Source organism: Meleagris gallopavo, chromosome 2, assembly GCF_000146605.3.
Source record: "Meleagris gallopavo isolate NT-WF06-2002-E0010 breed Aviagen turkey brand Nicholas breeding stock chromosome 2, Turkey_5.1, whole genome shotgun sequence".
Lineage (NCBI taxonomy): Eukaryota > Metazoa > Chordata > Aves > Galliformes > Phasianidae > Meleagris > Meleagris gallopavo.
The window spans coordinates 62529018-62548706 of NC_015012.2; the positions used below are offsets into that span (position 1 = coordinate 62529018).

A 19689-nucleotide genomic window follows, 5' to 3' on the forward strand; every position below is an offset into this window, starting at 1 on the left:
CCGAGGGGCGGACCTGGGTGCCGTAGGCCGCGCCTCTGCTCGCGCGTGGGCTTCCGCCATGTGCTGTGGGTGGCTGGTTTTGTTTGCCCGGGGATTATTATTATCGGGTTTTTAAACTCTTTTTGAGAACCCGAGGTGTCAGGCGGTACGTGCTGGCTGGGGACTGCCCGGCCGAGCCCGCGCCAGCTCCGCCGTGCAGCCCCACGGGGGCCGTTGTGTGAACGGCCTCCAGAAAGCCGTCATCCCGAGGCTGTGCTGTAATGAAGGGCCTCCGGCGGCGCCGCGCGCCCCGAGCACAGGCGGCCCGGGGAGGAGGCCATTTTAGGCTGCCGTGTGCGGGGATGGCAGCGGTGACATGTCACCGACCACTGCCGCGCTGGGGAGCGGCGTACCAGGGCGTAGGGGTGTGTGGTGTTTTTCTTCAACGTGAGAGGCGAATCCCTGAGGAAATAAATATGTGGTCGGGCAGTAATCGTGCCTGCAGGGAACCCTTGAGTGTGCAGCAGGAAGGTGTGGAGCAGACATCTTGCCTGAGCCATGCAGGCAAGGAGCAGAGTCTGCCATGTCTGCAGTGAGAGCAGCACTTAGGCCCTCGGCTCTTAGCAGACCTCCAAGCCACTGCTAGGTTTGGAAAGGGGATTACACTGCTGTATTTACAAAGTGTCACTATCTGATAGTTGCCTAATCTGTTGCTCACTGTACATTTTTAGCATTCTTCACGTCAGACAAAAGGCCAGATTGGGCACAGTGGAAGAGATTCCTCACATCAAGCTAAAATTACTATCCAGAAACATATATTGCCAATAACTTCTGACTGATCTGCAGAGATGAGCAGGCAGCAGCCTCTTCCTTGGGACGTTGGAAGTGCTGTGTGGGGAGATCCTTGGGCAAGCTTTGCTGTAGCATTTCAGGAGGTTTCAGGCTAGCAGCAGCCTGTCAGCTACCAGGATATTTTGAGCAGAGCACTTTGGAGTGAAAAAGAAGGGCTAAAGATAGAGAAAAGGCTGGGAAGTAGGGACTAGGAAAATGGAAAAGAGCTGCATATACTTGATAGTGAGCAGCCGTTATCGCAGCTTTGAAATGTTTCTGACCTTCCATGCTCCCAGTGTTGTGTCACGTGTACATTCACTAATGCCTGCTGGGAACTTATTTTGTTCCTTTCATTTTGAATTTATTTATTTTTTCTAAGCTTTATTTTTCAGCTCTGGAATATTTGTCTACTTAAGTAGTTGGTGGGTAAGGAGAGCTGAATGCATCCATTCCGTAAATTTGTGGGCTTTGCAGTCACCCCAGTTCTCAATCTAGCAGATTTGATTTTCTCACCCTTGTTAATAAGAAATTACTAAGTTTTGAAAGCTGAGCAGAATCTGCTCTGCAGATCAGAACCAACCTGCATAACACTGGTGGGATTTTTTACCAGCAAGTGTAAATGAGATGCATGGTAGTGATATGTGGTGGAGTTAGCCTGCTGTTTCTCCTTCTGTCAGTGGCACAAGCCAGTGTGCCGTGTCCCATTCTTTCACTCAAGTTCGCTCCTGTAATCTGAAAAAAAAACAGACTGGAATAATTGATTCTTCAGGTTTGACAGTGACTGCTGTGAAGGACTTTGGGGAGTGGAACTTGGAAGCTGGAGCGCTGGTGCTTGCAGATGGAGGCCTTTGTTGCATTGATGAGTTCAATAGCATCAAAGAACATGACAGAACCAGTATCCACGAAGCAATGGAGCAGCAAACCATCAGTGTAGCAAAAGCTGGGTAAGTGGCATGTTAACATATGTGACAAAATGATGTTTCTCTTATATTTACAAGTTGAAGAGATGCTTGTCATGCTAGTAAATTACAGCTGTTTTCTTTGTTGTACTGCATAGTTTTGTTCTCAGCAGTATTGGTCAACAAGGTGAACTGACATTTCATAGACATACCTTGTTCACTTATCATAGAATCATATCATAGAATGAGCTGGGTTGGAAGGGACCTCAAAGATCATCAAGTTCCAACCTCCCTGCCATAGGCAGGGCCACCAGTCTCCATATCTAATACTAGATCAGGCTGCCCAGGGCCCCAAACCTCTGGGTTTTCAGTCTACTGCTGCGCTTAGACAAGGACTCTTTCCAAAAACTATGTTCTTGTCATTTTGTGGGAGCTATCATAATAATTGTATGTGAAATGAGAAACCTAGTGAAATTAGTATTGGAACTCATAAAGCAGGATTTCATTTCTCCAATATCTAGTAATACTGGATTTCCAGACTGCTCCAGCTTGTATGTTGGCCAAGGCATGAATATAAATTCCTACTGACCTTCATGTCCTCTCTTCTTAAACCAGTATCTATTCAAACCTGCTGCTTCTTACTCTGCCAGTTTGATCTCTGAGCTCAAACATGTTTTTCTCAGCTATGAGCAGCTCGTGTCCAGGCCCAGATCATCCCCTGGCTGAAGTTACTGGAGTCTCCACTACTCAGAAGGCACCATCCTTTCCACATCCATCATTGTTCCCATCCAGTCTGCTCTTGCTCCCATCACATCTTCTTGTCTTCTCTAGTTGATCATGTCCTTTCTGTTTCCGGCCATCTGCACTGAATTCTACTCCAGCCTCTTGTGCTCTTGCCATTTTTTCCACTTCACAACTCACCTCTTCTTCCCCTCCTGTCTGTTGCATTCTCTTTTGGGATTTTGCTCAACATTTGCTGTTGCCTGTATAAGATCTAACGCTCACCTTTTCCTTATGTTATATACTATGTTATACTGTGCTGTGCATTGAAAGTATGCATGAATTTGCTCGGCTTATGCATTCTTTAAAATGCATCCACTCATACTTTTTCACCCAAACCAATTCTGATGCAGCCCCTGCAAAAATACTAGGCAGAAAGCAGATAGATCATGTTCCCCTCATCTGAGGGAATGTGAGCCTTTTTGCCAGCAGTGCAGATGGGGACAAATGGTTGGAAACAATGCAGTATTTCTGCATGATAAGATAGTGATGTATTTTAGTCGGGTTCCTAGTTGCAGTTGTTTGAGTTTTGAAGACTTCAAACCACAACTTTACCTTTTACCTTTAAAATTCTAGCTTGGTGTCAAATCAAAGTTAGAATAACTGCTACCTTAACTGAAACAGTTTGCCCCACATTTAATAACACAGACTGGGTTAGTATTGTTAAGAGAGAAAAATCTCAATTACCCTGGAAATAGAGTTGATATGGCTGCCATCGCTGTTTGACTGGGTTAATATCCAAAATGTGATTACAGACAGGAATAAAACATATGCTCCATTTTATTTTGCTTTCTTAAAATGTGAATTAAGACAAAATTTACCTTTAATTGTGAAAAAAATATACTGTAGGAATCTACAAAGTAACACTTGTTTCTGAAAAGCTGTGTTAGCTTTAATCAGCTAAGAATTTAGCTGTATATAAAGATGACTTGTGGGAATATCACCTCGTTACTTTTGGTATGCCGAGTACAATCTGTAGTTGCTATTCTCTGACTTAGAAAAGCTTTGTATGTAATATTCATTACTACAATAATTATATGTACTGTTTAGCTCTTAGCACGCTTTGAAGGTAAGATGTGCTCTTTATAACATAAAACATGGTATTTGTTCTTAACACTTTGGAATCATTTACCCTTCCCAGCTTAATTCAGCTGTTCATCCTACTTCTCTCTAGCTTGGTATGTAAGCTTAATACAAGGACAACCATACTGGCAGCAACAAACCCCAAAGGCCATTATGACCCTACTGAGTCTGTCTCTGTCAACATAGCTCTTGGCAGTCCCCTGCTGAGCAGATTTGACCTGGTCTTAGTGTTATTAGATACAAAGAATGAGGAGTGGGACCGCATCATTTCATCTTTCATCTTGCAAAATAAAGGTAAGAGCAGTCTTTTTTAATTTCCCACACACACACCTTTAATTTTAGTATTTTATTTTTCGATGTTTTGCATGAATCGGTGTTCATGTGTTTGCTGTGGTAGTTGCCTGTGATGGTGGTCGTCTTTCTAGTAGGAATAAGATAGAGATCACTGATTAATTAATAGAGGTGATCTGTGAACACCATACTTTTACCTTTACTCTGTGATCAGACCATCAGCCCAGCTCAGTAAGTGGGTGGTTTCCATCTTGGCCTTATTACTTGATGTGCAGATCCTACACATGATACTATTTTACATGCTGTGAGTGGGAAACTTAATTCAGATAGAACAAATCTGAGCTGTGCGTGCTACAGGACTCATGGAGTGCTTAAACAGTGTGCCAAAGCTGCGTGCTGTGAAATTAGGAAGGGCAGTGTGATTTCTTTTTAACCAGCCCCTCATGTGCTTTAGGAGCATGACTTTGATCCCCATTAGAGAGCAAGTGATTAGAGGAATTCCTTCAGGTAGCTTATTTTGTTTTCTTCCCTTCTCAAAATGTATCCCTGCAGAAAATGTTCAGAATATGGCAGGTAGTCTTTGGCTTCCTTGGAGCAGGTAAAATAGCCAGAGGAGGTACAGCAGTCACGTGGCACTTTACATTTTACACGGTACTGGAGCACTTAATAACAACCATTCCATCTGGTGGGCAGTGAGCCTGACAGCACTGCTGTTGAAATTACTGCAGGCTTTGCTGTGGATTGTGTTAGGGGAGGGATTGGGTGGTATGTAACATCCCACACTGGAATTTAACGAAGTCCTCAAGGACTGATGTGCAGGCACTCCAATACGCCCCAGAAATACAGTAAAATGTCCTTTATATTCACCCACCTAATTAACAATAATTCTTAAGAGGGGGCTTCATGTCTGTCTTATGTTTACTGACGAGGCAGTTGTTACGCAGGTTGCCCTAGCAAATCTGAAAAGCTGTGGAGCATGGAAAAGATGAAAACCTACTTCTGCCTTATAAAAAGGATACAGCCAAAGTTGTCTGATGAGAGCAACCTGATCCTTGTACGCTATTATCAAATGCAGCGTCAGAGCGACTGCAGGAATGCTGCCCGAACTACCATTCGCTTGTTGGAGAGTTTGATACGCCTTGCAGAAGGTAAGGCTGGGACAATTTTATTTTTAGGCTGCCAATTAACCTTTATAAAATGAATAGATTGGAACTTTAATTATAGCCAGTGAGCGGAGTAGCAGCTTTTCTATAGAGATCCAGATAGATGAACCTTGTATTACTTTGCGATCTAAAGAGATTTGGAGATTTTGAACGTAGGAAAAAGTGTTGTATTTGGATGATCAAGATCAGTTTTAATTTCATTGTTCTCACAGTCATAATAAAAACTAAAGCCATTGGAAGATTATACTAGACAAAAAAGTCTCCAAAGATATGTGTCGTTATGAAAAGCAAATCTCAGGATTCATTTTACTTAGTTTGAGCCCTGGGTTGCCTTCTACTCTGCTTGATGAAAGGTGTCAATTACTGGGAACTGTCCTAAAATTAATAGAACATCAACACGTTTTTGTTTCCTTCTGTATCAGTAATCAATTTTGCAGTAGGGACTACAACATTTGCAACTGTAAATTCAAGTTATATTTCATTTACAAGAACAAAAACGAAGCATAGGTCTCTATCTTAACATGATTTCAATTTTTAAAATGTCACATTGAATATTTTCAAGGTGAATTTAAAAGAATGTACTGTATTTTTGTATCAAGAATCATAAATGGTCTTCATGCTTTTATATGGCAGTGAGCTGTGTAGTACTTTCTGCATCAGATGTTTATGCTTTGGTCTCAGTTTTCAGGGGAAATTATTTAGTTGAAATAAATTCTTAAGATTCTTTAAATAGAAATTCTTTAAGGTTCACATGTTATTTATGTGTTTAAGGTTTCTTCCATTCTTATGTGCCTCATATTTGAGACTTCTAGTAGGACTTTGTTCTTTCAAAGTACTATATAGATGGTATTGATTAAACTTTCTCATGCTGAATAAGAACCATGTTTCCACAGCCAATTGGGATAGCTTCATGTAGAAAATTATTTCCATTTGCATTGTATCCACTTGCAAAAATCAGTTTTGTTTTGCTGTCTTATGAAAGGAAAACAAGAAAAAATAAAGCTACGTAGAGAAAAGCATGTTTTGGAGCAGTTAGAAGAAATTACATCTTTTCTGACATATAACAAATTGTATCACATTCTTTGTTGCCATATCTAGCATTTTATATCAACTACAGCATTTTGAGCAGTGTTATTTAAGGTGTCCTGTTACTATAATTCAGAAGCACATTACATTCTTTATTTGTAAAACTAAGTCTTCTAATTCCTGTTGGAATTGACCAACCAAAATCAAAAGGACCATATTGATGTTTAAGTTAGATCCGTACACAAGTGTTTGAAGAGCTAAAGAAGTTTGAAGAAATATCATCTCCCTTCTAGTACAAAAGTTGCTCTTTAACTCTTAATATACTTTCATTCATACTCACTCTCATTGCCCATTTGTTTTTGCTAGCTCATGCCCGCTTGATGTTTAGGGACACTGTGACTTTGGAAGATGCTGTAACTGTGGTATCGGTGATGGAGTCTTCTATGCAGGTAAGATTTCTTGCAGACATTGTAATTGCTGTAATACCACATTAATAGATTTATCATGTAGATATATGCCAACTCCTTTAATCTCTTTGGAGAAGATTTCATGCTATCATGGAAAATAGATCATCAGAGACCTTGGCAATTAACTTTTAGTCCATCTTGATGACAAAAATCCTTAAACACAGGTTATAGTGGAAACTCTGGATGAAGTGGATTTTGTTATGCTATAATAATCAGCATTTTAAAGACTGTTTGAACCAAAAATTATTACATCGCTACCTTTAATAGTCTCTGATGTGTCATTATGTGTCATTAGCTTGTTGCTCATGAGCTAGATATGAGAGAACCAATCAATTGTTTTGAGAAAGTTTCTATTGGTTGCCAAGATCAACTCTTTGCATTGCCATTAAAGTATTTTAAAACATGCCGTTGGTGATACTGAAACTCACAGAACTTTTAGGAGAATAATTTTACTCTGAGAAACCTTAAAAGTTCAGTACGTTGGTCGCCATGCACTGAAAATGGTGTTTTCTAGTTATCACATGGATTTGTGTAATATTTCTAAGATAAAAAAAAAAGAAGTAAAAACAGGCATTGAAAGAATGTGGAAGGCTACATTATAATTTACTGGAGCATCATTGGGATATTGAATGTAAAGGAAAGAGGTAGATTTAGAGCAGAAAAAAGGGATATGAATCTGGTAGAGGCTTTTTTAAATAGAAATTTGGAAAATATTTTTACTTCTAAAATATATTTAAAATAGACAATGTTCCTTCAGATAGAAAATTTTAAAGAGAAATAAAGCTTAATGCTTTGGAGTAGAAAATAAGTTACCATAAGTAGATTATCCTGTATTTCTTACATGGGGCTGTTTTGCACTTCTGAATTATTTGGTTTGGGTTCTGTCAGAGATAGAGTACTCTACTGCACAGATCACTGGTCTGGTCCAAACTGACATCCTCTATTTCTGTATAGATTGATATGAATAGGTCAAAACTAAAGCAATTTTATATAGCATCCATTAGCTCAAATATGTTGAAGACTTCTGCAGAAGTGGATATGGACCTTATTTGAAATAAAGTGCATTCAGGTAGATGTACAAAGTCACATGTGGCAGGTAGGCACGTGTGATCCCCCTTTCTCTTTCAAGGAAGTTTGAGAGATTAATTGAAGTTTGTGCCACAGATCATCTACTGTGCAGTTTTACACATGGAATTTGTCTTTAAAAAATACTGCAAGGTCTGACCTTAGTGAGTCACAGAAGATTATTCCTCTCTGCTGCAGCTCATCCTGCACTCTTTTGAAGAGCTCAGCTTTTCAATGACAGTACTGCATCTGAGTCAAAATAACCAGTAACACTAAATCCAATTGAAAGAGCAGAAGATACAGCATAAGTGTTTGTTAACTGTAAATAAAACTGTAATTACTTATACTGGAATTTGCTGGGACACTGATTTCACATCAGTATGATTTTGAGAAACAAGAAACCTGAAATACTCAGATTTTTTTTTTGCATGACATCAAAAAGTGGAGACTAATGAATTTATATTGCCATCTGTATATCTGTATGTTGTCAACACTAATAAATGTAGGAAAAAAAGGTACTATTTTAACAATGGGTCACTTTGTCATATTTCTTTCTCCCTTGAGGGCTGCAGGTTGCATAACAAGCATATGTCTAATCAGTGCTAGTGAGAAATTTGCCTGAATTATGACTGTATAAGACTACCTGGGAGCAGTTTGTGTGCTCATCATATTTGTTCTATTCCTTGATTCCTAGGAGGAAGTTTGTTTTTCTAAGAATCTGCAAACTTGAGATCTGGTACTTAAGGCCAAATTTTACTTCCCACTTGGAAATTATAAATAAATCACTGAAATTATTTTTAAAGGAAGTGATTTCTTTGATTTCTTAAAATCTAAATAAAAGCAACATGCAGTGGTTTCTTTTCAGAAAGTGGTTCCTTATCACTGAATAGAAAAAATTGAAAATGAAATTGTTTTTATGTGTAGATACATCCTACGTTTCCTGCCTAATTGTAGAATGAGTTTGGAAATGCAGAAGCACCAATGTCATGCTTGAAGGACTGACTGCCACCCTTCAGTTCAGCTTTCAGCTTAGCAAATTTTATCTCAAATGTCATCTTTCCAACTTCTACAAAAAAACATATTCTTACCAGTGTAAAATCAAATCTCACAGTTCTCAGGGAAGTATTTGGATATTTCATGTGAGCCTACTTGAGAAGGAGTACTATCCTATTTTCATCACCAGCCCAATTCATTGAGGCTTTTTGTTTGTCTGTTTTAGCCTCTGTTCACCTTTGTTTTCTCAGGGAGAGCAGGACGTAGTTGTACCCACTGGGCATATGCTTTGAAATATATAATCATATGTTCCTTTTTTTTTTCCCACTGGATTCTTACATCACAGGTTGACAGTACTCAAGCTAAAAGCAACGACTCTTTGTCAATACTTTGCTCAGTGCTTTTTTACTTACTGTTCAAATGCTGTTCTACATATAGAATTCTGTTTTTTTCATGTGCTTTTCTGTGGAATTCATTTCCAGTGTATTTCAGAAATAGTGATTTATGTTCGTGCAGTCATTGTAAAGTGACGAGATGGTACTACTCCTGTTTTGTAATTTGGAGCTGATGTATGCATGATCCAGAAGAAATTATCCACTAAAGCATGTCCCATGAAAAATGGTTTGGTCTTAGTTTCAGAGCAGTAGCACTCTGAGTGTTAGAGCACATTCTCTACTGACAGCAGTTTCCTTCTGTGCACACTCCATATCAAGCTCCCAATTAGAAACTTATTGCCTTTCAAAACCTTTGCTTAGTTGTCTCACTCAGACTCATAAGAACTGGAAATTAGCACAGAGATTGAATCTGATTTTCATCAGTAGCTTTTAGCTGTCCTAACTAACAGACCAAACTTTCATTTCTCCAGCCCCTGACTCATTGTACAATGTACAATTCCTGGAATAAATAAGGAAAAACTCACAGTAAAATAGATTTATGAAACAAATAAGTGTTGTACAAAAATCTTTTTCGTAACTGCTTTTATGTGGAACAAATTTGTCATATTGCTAAGTGATCTGTGAAAAAAAACAAGTGATAACTTAAGAGGGATGCATTAATGTTTGCACAGCCAACCTTAGTTTTAATATTGCTTAATATTGGTTTTAGAGGCTTGAATTAGCCATGTGAGTGATGTTGCTTCAGTATGAGTTTTTTTTAAGTGAACTTTTAAATTACAAAATGGAAAAAAAACCTAATTGCCACAAACAGCATCACTCACATGACCACGCTTTCAATAGGGACAGCCTATAGACTCGGAGTCTCTATGTCTGGAGGCTGCCTTTATTGAAAACTTGAGGGCCATGAGATGCTGTGTGTGGCAATTTCTGCTTTTAGAGACTGTCCACTTTCGCTGCTGCTTTCCTGATGCTTGATAAGCACGTTGTTGATCAGTTGGATTGAGCTTTATAGATTAGTCAGGAATGATAAATACTGGCTAATCTGTGGCAAAACAGGTGTGTGGTTTTTGTGGTTTTGTTTGTTTTGTTTTTCCAAAGAGCTGTAGTAGAATATTTTGTGTGAAACAAGTCACTTTGTGCAGATGCTCTGTTCCAAATAAAAGCTACTTCATTTCTCACAAGATTAGAAGTGTGGAATTACTCCTAAATAGTTACATCTATTCAAAAATATTTTTGCAGTTTGATTTCTCTCATGCTGACAAGCCTTAATACCCAGGTCTTTCCATTTAAATAGGAAAACAGTGAAAAAAATTAGCAGTCAAAACATCTTCCATTATGAAAGTTACTTACACGATCAGAATTTTTACAAGGTATTTGGAAACCTACTTTTAATTACTAATGTCTGTTTTTAGTAATGATGTTCTCAAGCCTTAGAAGGACATTCTGTTTTTCTATAAAGAAATAAAATCAGCATTCAGGAGGAGTAAATGGCAATCTTGAGCATAAAATTGTTCTATGTGTATGAGCAAGCTTGCCTGTCGGAACAGACCTAAAAGGATTCTCTTTGTCACTGGAGTTCCTCAGTAAACATTTGCCACGTTAAGCTTTAAAATATCTGAGAGAGAATTTTGTATTAAGTGGTCTGTGCTGCTTAAATCTGGTGCTAAATAATAAAGGGAATTTACTTTTTTAAAATGTCTTCTGGTGCCATAGGGAGGAGCACTTCTTGGAGCCATCAATGCCTTACACACCTCATTCCCAGAAAACCCAGTGGCACAGTACCGAATGCAGTGTGAACTCATATTGGAGCGACTGGAGCTGCAACATCTTTTACACAAGGAGCTACAAAGACTTGACAGGTATTTGCAGGGTGACAAAATAATTCAACAGAGAAAAAGAATCGTTTGACAGTAATTTCTAGAGAGAGTCTGAAAACAGAATCTGATCTTGAGAAAGGGCTTGTTCTTTAGAGGACGTGAATAAGCATTGTATTAAAGTAGCACTCTGAGATCATCACAAGATCATTTCTCTCTCTGGGTTATGAAATGCAACAATAATTCTACCATCTCAACATATATTGGTTCCCAACATATATCTCAATTCTATACTCAGGTGAATTCCAACTGAATTTACTAGGGTACGAGATTCTTTATCTCAACATGTGATTGTATAAAATATTTTGTTACTTGCTTGGTGGAAAACAGAAGATCTGCTTTATATTTTTTTGCCTTCTTTTGTGTTGAGCTTATGATTCATGCTGTTCTTTTAATGAAAAATAGAATTCTGAATCAAAGTTCTGTTATTTTGTGGGATTTTTCTCTTTTTACACACAAATTTTCACTTTTTTCTCTAGTTTTCAATTCACTGCAGTAGCCTCTGGAAAGTCTATTTTCTGTTACTAACAGAGAGCATTTAACGTACTGGGACTGAAAGGACAACACTGTGATTGGTGGGAAATAAATACAAAGTAAATACAAAAATATTTGTTTCCTGAAATGAGGTCAGGCCTGAAAGAAACTTGTAGTTTCTTGCTGTTAAAGGAATACAAATGATTAATATTTTTAAAGGCAAGGGAATAAGAACAAGTGGGAAAACACATTTTTTCATTCAGATGTTTTTCAGACTTCGTTTTGTAATCTATAGTAAGGACATCATGGCAATAAAAGGAGATAAAAGTGAGGTATCTCCTTTATCTAGGCAGGAAAAAGCTTGTGTTAAGAAACAAGTGTTCATAAATGATTGTTGAAATACAGTGTGGGATGGAAGATCAGACACAAAGGATCAGGCCTGCAGTTAACCTTTCTGGCAGACACTTCAGTTACCTTCTTCTCGGGCTCCCTGACGAAGGGAATTTCCCATTGCTTTTGGGTAGTCTGTTCCATTATTGCTCCATCCTAATACTCATAAAGGTTTTCTCCATATCTCCCTGAATCCCTTGTACTACAAATTAAGATGTTTTCTTCTTCCACCCTCTTAAGTAGCTTAGAGAATACTGAATGAATATCCTCTCCAAAACACTCCATTCTATATTAGAAGACTGGTCCAATGTATTTCCCCTAAACCATATTTTGATAAAACAGGCATATATCTTTCAGCACATCTTGGTGAATCAGCTCATTTCTGTAACTGTTCATCAAAATCTTAAGTGTATTCTATCAGAATAGGTCTATTAGTAAATAACTGAAAGAATGATTTCTAGAAATATATGTCAATATAGTATTTTCTCTCAAATATAGCGTTTTCTCTCATATATTAGAAGAACTCTAAATTCTGCTACTTAATGCAGAAGGTGTTGAGAGATCAAAATGAGCTCAGACTGCAACACCAGCTTCTGGAGAGCTATACATGAAACTGAGTTATTCAGATACTTGAGCATTACTTGTAGCTTTTTCCACCATTCATACATACCAAACATCGTTAGGACAATAAAGGAAGAAAACTGGAAAAATAACTGAGTACTGCTTCATTTTTTTTTCATTCTACAGATTACAAAAAGGAAATTCTTGCCAGTTACAGCCTGAAGAGACAAGTTTCAGTACTACTACAGGATGCTTGAACAAAAATACATTTGAGTCAAAGCAAAAGTCTCCGTCAGAACCTTCAGATCAACAAAAGATTGACTCCTATCCACAGCCTTCTTTGCTCGAAAACAATCGTGAAGGAGATAAACACCCAGAAACCTTATGCAACCCAACACTTGGTAACAACATACGTACAAAACGCTTGATTGAACTTAACAAGAGAGGTGATGATGGCAGCCTGGGATGGTTTGATAGCCTGGAAGACAGAAACACTGATGCTGAAGAAACTTTTTGGAAGACATCTCCAGTGCCCAAAACATCTCCAGATAATGTGGCTTTAAAATCTAAGTCCTCCTCTTCAGAAGAAAGAAATTCTTCTATCTCAAGGAAAGAAAATGAAATGAGAGGCTCACGAACAACTGTTACTCTGTGTGCTTCTTCAGAGCAAGACAAAGTTTCTGAGATAAGCAGCAAAAGGACTGAGGAACACAGATGTTTTTCTTCAGAAGCAAACATTCAAGACCCAACATCAACAAGTGCCAATATGCAGGATTCAGTTATTACACAACGGGTTTCTAAAAGCCTGCAGAGGCTGCACACAGAGAAATCACATGGATTCTTTACGAGTACACAGAACTCGGAAGCAAAGGCCCTTCCCTCAGTATTACCTGTGTCTGGCCTGCTGGATCTTTCAAGTGATACAGACTCAGTAGTAGAAGATGAAAATAATAGTGCATCTGCAGCAGCAAAACATGCAGTAATTTCCATGAGAAAACGAAGTAAAGGTCAAGCAGAGAAGGAAGCAAAGACAGTATGTTCTCGTGAGCCAGAAATTACTGGCAGTGAAAGTCCTCCAGCAGCTAAACTAGCTAAATTTTCTTTCAGACCGAGGACAAATCATGATCATTCTTCTGAAAAGAAAAATGCAGAATTTTCCCTTTTTCCAAGTGAAAATACTATTAAACCAGGAGAGCAGCTCCAGGGAGAGCAACTGCAAAAAGATTGCTGCCCACCTGAGAAACGCAAGATGAGACTGACTCACTTAGGAAAAAAGAGTTTGGAAAAGCAATCCGTTGGTAATAAAGGGAATGAAGAGCACCTGAGTCAGGCCTTAGGGAAAGAGATGGGAGGGAATGCACTGATGCGTTCTGATGTCACGCTTGATGTGTCACCTCCACTCACTGAAAAAAGAAGGGATGGAGAGGAGAAGCTTGGTGGTCCAAGCACGGTGAGAGTGTGCTCCAGCACATTAGAAAACCTCTCCAGGTTCTGCTTTGTGTCACGTCCTGACTCAAAATCAGAAACTCCACCAACTATCAAGACTGACACTAACAACAAGGAAAGCCACAGCCCATTGCTGAAGGTGCATGTGAGCAATCCTAACAAAAGGAAGAGTTTTGCATTGGGAAATGCAAGTAAAGACAGTGTGGTCACCCGAAAATCTCTCTTCTCAATAGCAGAGCTGGATGATGCAACACTAGATTTTGACTGGGATTAAGAGTGCATTTTACGAATGGGATTAAGAGGTTAGGAAAAATCCAAGTTTGTAACGTGTATATTCTCCAATTAATACTTAACACATAGCTTTTCTGAATCTACATCTTTCTGTTAATTGTATCAACAGTATCTATAGGTTACTAAAGCATTTAAAAATAATATTGGATGCCTGTTGATACCAATGAAGATACTTTAAGGGCTGTATGCTTTACATCAGCCAAAGATTGTGTATACTGCAGGCCTTATGTGGCTTTTCATTTTCTAAACTCTTCCCAAGAATGCTAATGTGGATTGACTGTTCTGAATGATCTGATTTAACCCACAGACTCATACATTTCATATATCCAGAGTACAGCAGCATTAGCGGAAGAGCGGGTTTAATTGACTGTTGTCCTTTTCCTCATGTAGCAGTTGGAACTGTGTGATACAGATTGTCTTTTTGAGTCACCACGCTGCTTTGGAAAAATGATGATGCTAAAGCTATGTCATTATGTTTTGTTTTTTTCCCTATGTATGTTTGTTTTCAGCATAGCTAGCTATATTGTGATTTATCATCGTGCTGTGCTGAATATCCCCATATTATCAATATCATGACAACTTTGCTACATGTCTGGCTACTGTGTTCCTTATCACACTGCTGATGTTGAAGACATGTATGTAGGGCTTTTTATTTCTGATTTTTTTTTTAATTATTATTTTATTTCAGTTTTAAATACACTGATTCAGATGTTTGTATCTGTATTCTGGGTCATTTTATCAAAACCCAATTCTGTAGTAAGCGGACAGTTCTTCATGGCAGAGAGAACAAATTTCAGGTAACTGGAACTTCTCAGTAATCAAAGTAACTTTAATGCAGGTGTTAAGCCCTGGCATATAAACTACACTTCAGACTTCAGACAGAATGGTGAATAGTTAACCTAGCACAACTTAATTGTGCCTCAGAAAATGTTTAATTAACTATTTAAATTATGATTAGTGTTTTACTACATCTGATACGCAGTTTATCTTCTGTGGCATGCTGCAACCTATGTCATTCATTTGTCTGATGGGAAATTAATCTACTAGTGTATTACATGTTTATGTAATAGACAAGCCTTGAATTTCCTTCAGTGACTTGTCAGGTATGTTTCTTCTGTGTTTGAATTCTCCACAGAATATTTTTGTTATTACCTACAAGGTAAACGGAGAATGAAAGGTTGCTTATGGCACAGTAAATCCTTTGAGAGGCTTGCTAGCACAAACAAGGTCTTATTTTTCTTGATTTGCTTAAAATCAGCAGTAGCTCCCTTGAAACTGGGTGAATTAAAATAGTGTAAAATTTCAGGAAATGAGGGGGAGTGGTAAGACCCAAGAATTTTAGTGTGATGCAGTGAAATAATGAAAATAGTAATTGCAGTGGGTGACTTACTGCTAGGAGTTTGAGAAAATGACAGAGACATTGTTGTGCATACTGATTGTATAGTAGTACTCTGCTGGAAATGAAAGAAGTGGACTTTCTCTAGCTCTCTCCTGGAGCACAGAGCCACCCAGTGCTGCTCCTTCCCAAAGAGACGGGGTGAGGGTGCTCTGTGATTATGGCTGTATTGCCCTTGAAAACAAAATGTTTCCTACAGGATACTGTGTCTACTCTGAAACTTGATCAAGTATCCAGGGTCAGAAATCTTAAATCAGAAATCAGAATTCTAATGCTAATGCTATTAACATTAATGATGCTTTCCTCATCTGGAATAATTTATACATAATACTTAAAATTCCGTTAAGAGTTGCTCCAAAGAACTGTATGGGAGTTCTGTGGGAGGTTGGTTGACTTTCGTCTCTCTGTGCACTGGAAATGAGATCCCTGTTGAAATCAGTAGAGTCAAAATGGCACAAAATTGCACTTACGGTCAGGGTTGGCTTTTTCATGTTCTCCATGCTCATGTTGTGTTTGAGAAGGTTCTTAACTTTATAGGCTGCTAATATCAAATCTGTTGCACTGTAAAATCCGCCTGAGGGCCAGGATAACTACATAGTGAATTAGGGTAACTGTATTTTTGGGAAAACTGAGATGCTTTGTAATGCAGACGGCTATCTTCCTTACTAACGAAACTTGTATTCAAGAGGTAGAGAAAGCAAGAAGGTAATACTAGTTCACTCCCATTCTTGCTGAGGATATGTGAGAACCTAAGACCATTTTTGCATTTCAGCACCACTCTTTGGTAGTTGATATCTTTGAGCATATCAGAACAAATCTAATAATGCTTGAGAGAATTCTAGATCAGTTAAGACATTTTAATTGTTGACAAAGTTAGGCAGCCCTGAAAAGAGCATGACTGGGCCACTGTCTACCATTTAGCTGTGTTTTAGGTATCTAAATCAAAAAATCCTGGAAAATTTAGGCATACTGAATCCTATTGTTCTTTACAGTATTTTAATGGTTAGTCATTTCTGAGGGACAATATTAAATCAGTAAAGAGTGAATTGTCTCTTGAAGTAATTAGTGTATTGCTTTATAAAATGGAACTGTTCATTTATTGAACCGAGTTTTTGAGATCTGAGAAATTTGCTTCTCCATTAGTGTGACATGAGAAATTGGAAAAGCAAACCAAAATGAATCAAGAGCGAGTAGTGCAAAGTCCAGTGGCTCTGAAGTCACTGTTTTTTAATACCACTTTGACATCTGTGCTTTCCTTTTAGAAGCAAAGAGGAGGTGCAGGGACATTATAGTCAGCTTTCAGAAAGGTCCGCCTTGTCTCCCTTATCACTTATTTCCAGACCTCTGCTGTGGTCTTTACCTGGCTTTTCCATACCTTTATTTTTTAAATCTTTTTAATGATGCTTATAAGTTCATCTTCACTCTATTTTCAAGTATTGATCGCTTCACTTGCAGAGGAGTCTCAGCATGTTATTCATACAGCATTCTACTGTTTGTATACTACAGCTATTGTAGGCATCACTGAAAAGGTGTTGCCTAAGGCAAATAGTGCAGTCCACAGATGTTTATGTGAAGGCAATACAAGAGAAAACATCTGTTTTTCAATCCGCTTTTCTTACAATGATTTTGACTTCTCTAACTTAAACTGTTACACTATTAAATTACATTTAATGATCAGTTTAAATCCTTCAGTATTACCTGAAATGCAGGCAGCATGGTATGTGGTATTTAACATTCAGGATCTTACAGCACTTAGAAGTAGCTGTGGTTCATGACTGCTTTGCTGGAGATGGTTGGTAATGCTGTACCAGACACAGACTGTGATTGCTGCTGCTTCCATTCCCCCTCCCCTTGGACACTTGCCACTCGTAGCTTCCTCCTCATCTCACTCCCTTCCTTCCAAGCCCTCACTGCTGCTTTTTTCTGCAGTTCAGGACTGCTGTCACTGCCTGGTCCAGCAACGTCAGTGGAGTCCTTCTTGGTACTCCCATGGGAATTATTACCCTTGTTATTTAAAGCAATTCTGGGGCTGATACTCAGTTCTTAAGCTCACAAAACAACCTGTATTAGGAATCACTTGCCATGTAAACATCTTTAAAAATAGCCTTGAATTCTTTCCCAACATCATGAAAATATTAGATAACAACACAAAAAAATGTGGCAGAAGACAAACAAAAAAAGATTGTATGTGCCATGGGTATCAGTTGCTCTACTAACACATTCTTACACTGCCAGCTAGTTTTATTCCTGTTTATGTGCTACTTTTAGTATCTTCTAAATAACTATAAGCAGAAAAAAGAAAAAATACCCTTACATGGCTGAGTTTGCTCGTTGCTCATGTTAATCTCAGGACAGTTATTTGAGTGTCATGGTTGTCATCAGATATGTGCATTACTGTGTTACTTATCATAATGTGATGTGCACCAGAATTATACAGTGAACTAAAGCCAAAGGCAAAGCAAAGTCAACCTAAGCAGAACTGAAACTTCTAATTAATGGATTCAACTTGAACAGATCTCCCAAGTGAAGACATATAACACCACAGAGGGAATGTGCTCATTGATGGGAAGATGAGGTAAACAGGGTATTAAGTGTTCAGTATTTTACGTGAATGAGGCAATAGCTTCATTAATAATGAATGCTATTTATGTCATCTCCCTCTGATATCTGATATTCCCTGGCTTATCAATGCTTTCCTTCCTGCTAGGCAGAAGAATGTTACTAGTTCCAAGGACTAACAATGTCCTTTACCGAGTAAAGATCATGGCTATTTTAAAAAAGACTATGAAAATATATCAAGCACGTTTGATTCTTCTGAAAAAGTGTGTATGTTTACCACTGCAAGCAATTATTCACAAAATAAATACAATAATAGGTGCATAGCATATATGTATTGCATTATCGTGTAAATATTGTACAAAAAAGTATATATTTCCACAGTGCAGCTTAGGAAAAGATAAATTTTGGGGTAGTCAAATTTCGACCAGCAACATTTCTTAATTCCAACTCAGTAGTCATGAGAGAGCTACAACAGGATTGTGTGAAAAGGGAAGCCGTGTTTGAACAAGTCCCCAACAGGAAAGCTCCTACAGCAAATCTAAGTGACTGTGACTGCTCAGAAGGAGTTTGTCACGTTCCGACTATCAGCAACCAGGTCCCACATCAGCCTGCTGCTGCTATCAGCATAATAACTCCACACTTAACAGCAATTGAAAGCAGGTTGTCAGGAGTGGTGGAAGCTGCAAATTCCCAGATACGATTGTCTTCAACGTTCAGTGGCATTCATGTGTTGCTCATTTTCACTGCCAGACATTAGGTAAGTGTACCACTAATTTCCAGAAGTGCCATTTGCCTTTTCCCATCTCCATTCACTATCCTTCAGTCTCAAGGCACCAACTTCCACAAACTGTTGCTCGTCTGTCAAAACAAAACCATACGGGATGGAAGCAACATCTTCATCATGAGAGAGATGAGTCAGCTCTCGAAGCAGCTGCACATGTGCTTCTGATTCTAGCCTGGCTCGGTGATCTGGAGGTAAAGATCTAGACCAGGAGAGCAAGCGGCTTCACATCCACTGTATACTAAAAGGATGGCAGCTTTACTCTATTCATCTCTAGTGGAGGTGTAAGAATGCCTGGTTTTGTGTGTGGAGGTGTGAATGGTGTCCATGCACTAGAGTGCATTTTAAGAGAGACTTTCAGAGCACAAATTAACCTCAGCTGTTAGGAGGGCAACGCCCCACTAAGAGCTCCAAAATTCAATGGGGAGAGTGTTCAGTGCTGGGAGGGATTAGGGTAGTAGGCATCTTACACATTGGTGTAAGTACTGAGCGATGTGCTTCAGCAGAGCTGGTGGATGTGGATCAGCATTGCACTGCTCAAAACGGTTGTGCATGGTTCCTCTGCACTGTGGATCACAGTGGTACAGTGTTATTGCCACTCCTTTATCAAATCCCACGTGCTGTACTGATGTAAGCAGTCTCTGCTTTCATTCTGAGCAATACCTACAGATAACTATGCCAACGGAAAAACTCAGAAATGTGAAAAAAGAAGGCTAAAAGATGAAGATAAATAAAATGTTTTTTAAAAGCTTTGAACCAGAAGAAACGCTGAGAGCCATCTAGTCTGCTATTTTAGCCAAGGGTAGGAGAAACTACACCTAAGCTTTGACAAGTTAATGTATTTAAGAGAAAAAATAAGATGCGGTATCTGGTTTACAATTTCTGAATATTTATAGTTGACTGTTCCACTCTGTAGCTAGCCGTTAATGTTACTAACAAGTCTTT

At 38.6% G+C, this 19689-nt stretch overlaps 1 protein-coding gene across 1 annotated transcript; it reads left to right on the top strand.

Moving 5' to 3' along the window:
- The first annotated feature begins 72 nt into the window (after positions 1-72).
- Positions 73-14723, top strand: LOC100550074 (DNA helicase MCM9). The gene is made up of 7 exons (XM_019613027.2): positions 73-404; positions 1580-1754; positions 3664-3866; positions 4808-5011; positions 6419-6501; positions 10686-10831; positions 12458-14723. The coding sequence occupies exons 1-7, from the start codon at positions 356-358 to the stop codon at positions 13989-13991; spliced, it is 2394 nt and encodes a 797-aa protein (XP_019468572.1). The 5' UTR covers positions 73-355; the 3' UTR covers positions 13992-14723.
- Positions 14724-19689: the final 4966 nt, after the last annotated feature.

Coding starts and splice junctions, on each gene's coding strand:
- LOC100550074 (XM_019613027.2), top strand. CDS start 356: ATGTCACCGACCACTGCCGCGCTGGGGAGCGGCGTACCAGGGCGTAGG. Junction 405..1,579: donor CGGCGTACCAGGGCGTAGGG/GTGTGTGGTGTT, acceptor TTGATTCTTCAG/GTTTGACAGTGACTGCTGTG. Junction 5,012..6,418: donor TTTGATACGCCTTGCAGAAG/GTAAGGCTGGGA, acceptor TGTTTTTGCTAG/CTCATGCCCGCTTGATGTTT.